Source organism: Magnolia sinica, chromosome 10 (assembly GCF_029962835.1).
Source record: "Magnolia sinica isolate HGM2019 chromosome 10, MsV1, whole genome shotgun sequence".
NCBI classification, from domain to species: domain Eukaryota; kingdom Viridiplantae; phylum Streptophyta; class Magnoliopsida; order Magnoliales; family Magnoliaceae; genus Magnolia; species Magnolia sinica.
In genome coordinates this window covers 68,170,780-68,174,160 of record NC_080582.1, presented here as the reverse complement: position 1 = coordinate 68,174,160, position 3,381 = coordinate 68,170,780, and the positions used below count along the sequence as shown (strand labels likewise).

Genomic DNA, 3,381 nt, shown 5'->3' with positions numbered 1-3,381 from the left:
CACCTCCTGCCCGTGGACATAAGATGAAGTAGAACTCAATTTTAGGTGGGCTACGCTGTAAGTAGAAACAGTGGTAACAACCATTGAAAATTCTTAGGCTCTAGTGTACCCCCTATATGCTGGGACGCTTCCTTGACCATAGACTCCACCTTGTAGTATGATGTAGATCCATGCCATTCATCAGTTCATCCGTATCATTTTAGGGTATGGTTCCATAGACTAGTTAGATCCAAATCTCATACCATGGGAGCATTATTGATCACTTGTCCATTGATAAATATTTCCTAGAGTTGTAGTGATGTTTGTGAGAAATCTATCCATCCATTTTAACCGATCATGGGCTACCTAATATACATATTTTACCATCCATTCATCTATTTTGTTAGATCATTTCAGAGTGTGGGGCTGCCTATATATTTATTGCAAGCTAAGTCATTTTCATGGTACCCATTGTAATGGTTATTCCTCATTTAGACCGTCAGTTGGTAGAAATCATGTGGATCACTACACCATAGGAATTTGGGATTTTGGGTGGCCCAACTAGTTGTGTGAATTGGTGGAAGTTGTGTGGGCCACCACACCATGCGAGTGCATGATTTTTATAGCCCACTTAACTGTATGAAATTGGGGCAATTGTGTGACTACTTGTCTAAGTGGATTTATGATTGTTGTGGGCCTTAACCATATGATCACTGACGAGATGAATGGCAGCTAGATTTGGAAAATGGTGTTGAATATGTAGCTTATAAATCTTGTGATCATACGGACGTGGATAGCCGTGAATCATATGGGTATGTGGGGAATGTGTGGCCCGACCATATGATCATGTGGTGATTAGGTGACTGCTAAACTATGTGAAATTGTGGTACTGGCCGCCTAACTATGTGAAAGTTTAGTAAAGCGGTTGCCCTATCATATGGGTATGTGGGGAATGTGTGGCCCGACCATATGATCATGTGGTGCTTAGGTGACTGCTAAACTATGTGAAATTGTGGTACTGGCCACCTGACTATGTGAAAGTTTAGTAAAGCAGTTGCCCTATTATATGGGCTATGAGGTAGTGAAAGTACATAACCATCTAACCTTAAATCCTTTGGGGCCTGTTTGGATTCGTGTATAGTATTGTATTGTATTGTATTGTATTTGGGTACTATTCATGTATACATTGGACAGGCCTCAGAATACATCCTTATCACCATGCTATTATTCAATGTTTGGATACGAAGTACTAGGCGTGCGTATTGTACAAACGGTCAACATTCAATAGCTGCTTTGTGTGGATTGTTGATATATACTTTTTAATTCTTGTTTCTTTCATAGGTGGTGGTGCCCACCATCAATTGATATGCTTCATCTGATTCGTCCAACGTGAGCTGATCCGTCCAACATGAGGTGATCTGTCCAACATGATCTGATCCGTCCACCGTCACCTTTTACTTCTCGTTTATTTCATAGGTGGCGGTGGTACAGTTTCATTTTTTCTTTCTTTCCTTTCCAATTCTCGTCCACTTCATATGACGGTGGTGGCCATCGTCAGTTGATGTGATTCATCTGATCCGTCCATTGAAGAATTCTATCCATCCATTCAAAGAAATGACGTTAACCATGGTATAGAGGGCATCTATCGGGGCATTATCAACAACATCGACCATGACATTTGATCAACAGTCAAAAAATAATCACATGCCAGCCTGAGTGACAAGCGCAGGAACATGCTGGGAGAAATGTCTGTCCGAAAAGGGAGAAAACAGTTAACTATAGGAAAAGGTTGGTCTGATTGCCCAACCGTAGACCCCACGATGAGGTCGGAGCTCATCCAGACCGTCCATTGGTTTTGAAATAGCTGACCGACCATGATGTGGCCCACCATTGCGTCGTACTATATCCCAGAGGGAGATGATGAGACAAAATAATATGACAAAGTTACCTGTGACTTTAAAACAAAACAAATGACAGCTTCTTCTAGAGGACCCAGTTCAAAAAAAGAAAAAAAATACCAAAATAGTTCAAAAACTTCATCTGTTAATTTCTGATCGGTTTATCCAACCCGAGTTGAACTTATCTAGAATACAGTCCATAATACAGTCAGAGGACCCAATCATGATGTTTACAAAAAGACAACTAAAAACTATAGCTGTAGAATTCACCTCAGCCATTCACTGTAACTAAATCCGAAAGAAAAACCTTATACCGGCATAAAAAATCAACAATCCAAGCAACAAACGAAACAGCAGAGTCATGCATTGATCGTCTCCAACATCAGCAACGGTCACCCTCTCGGTGTTGGCAGCTTCCTGCGCATTCCTAGTGGCGATTTGGGTTCGATCTGTGAGAGCAGCTACACAGTTGCCACTGTCCATTGTTGAGGGACGATGAGATGCACGAACAGCGACACTTCCAGTTGCTCGTCGCGCCGTCCGATCGGGAAAAGAAGCCTAAATGATATAGTAAACAGAAAAAATTTTCTGCCAATCAAGAAATGGATATGATGTATTCTTCACTGCTTCAACTAACAAAATAAATCTACATATGAAATAACTAATATCCTACTAACCTGATACTGATTCCAGGCATTCGTAGCATCTTCGAAAGTCGGGAAAGACTTGTGTTTGCATCCACTTAAACCGTAAACTTGAGCATTACAGTCATCCCATGTTGCATAGATCCCAGGATTCCTTCCCACAAACACCACATAATACTTTTGCTTCATTCTGCTGCAAGCATTAATTAATGCCTTAATCAGTAGGATAACTAAAAAAAAGTAAAAAATAAACAATCATCTTCCTTTTGCCACCATTAACAAATCATTCAAATTGTAAGCAACCCGTCATCACTCTAGGCTTGATTTACAGCGCCCTGAATTACAAAATAATCTGCCAACTATAATGCAAGTGAAGAGTGTATCAGTCCATAATGCATTACTCATATTGCCATTTAACATAAAAAACTTCACATTCTTAGAATTATTAGCAGTGTTACTTTGAATGCTTCACAAGAAGCCGGAGTAGCATCAACTAACCGATTTTAGAGGCTACATGTGCAACCAAAAATACTAACAAATGTGGATGTAATAAAAATATGGTAGGTAGTTGACAACTGAAAAAACAAAAGTAGACCATCACCAGAATATGAATCACAAACCGAAATCACAAACATTTAAATTCACGCGATATCTGTAAAACTGTATCCAAAAAGCAATTCTCAACCAGTTACACTCAGAAAGCCTCCAACATTTTACTCCAGCAGAAGTTACTGTTGAGTAAGGACACCTGTGATACAAGTACCATTCTCAACCAGTTACAGTCAGAAATCCTCCAACATCTTTACCCACCAGATATAACAACTGAAACATGACAACTATGAGATGAAGAGTGTTATGAA

At 39.9% G+C, this 3,381-nt stretch overlaps 1 protein-coding gene across 1 annotated transcript; it reads right to left on the bottom strand.

The window, feature by feature from the left end:
* Positions 1 to 1,710: 1,710 nt before the first annotated feature.
* On the bottom strand, positions 1,711 to 2,770 carry LOC131257527 (uncharacterized). The gene is made up of 2 exons (XM_058258332.1): positions 2,555 to 2,770; positions 1,711 to 2,435 (listed from the first exon to the last, which is right to left on the bottom strand). Exons 1-2 carry the CDS (start codon positions 2,708 to 2,710, stop codon positions 2,166 to 2,168), a joined length of 426 nt encoding a protein of 141 aa, XP_058114315.1. The 5' UTR covers positions 2,711 to 2,770; the 3' UTR covers positions 1,711 to 2,165.
* Between the last annotated feature and the right edge of the window lie 611 nt (positions 2,771 to 3,381).

Bases quoted from the DNA above. Each gene is read 5' to 3' on its own strand.
- LOC131257527 (XM_058258332.1), bottom strand. From the start codon at position 2,710: ATGAAGCAAAAGTATTATGTGGTGTTTGTGGGAAGGAATCCTGGGATC. The intron at 2,436-2,554 runs GTTAGTAGGATA...TATATCATTTAG, and splicing joins ATGCCTGGAATCAGTATCAG to GCTTCTTTTCCCGATCGGAC.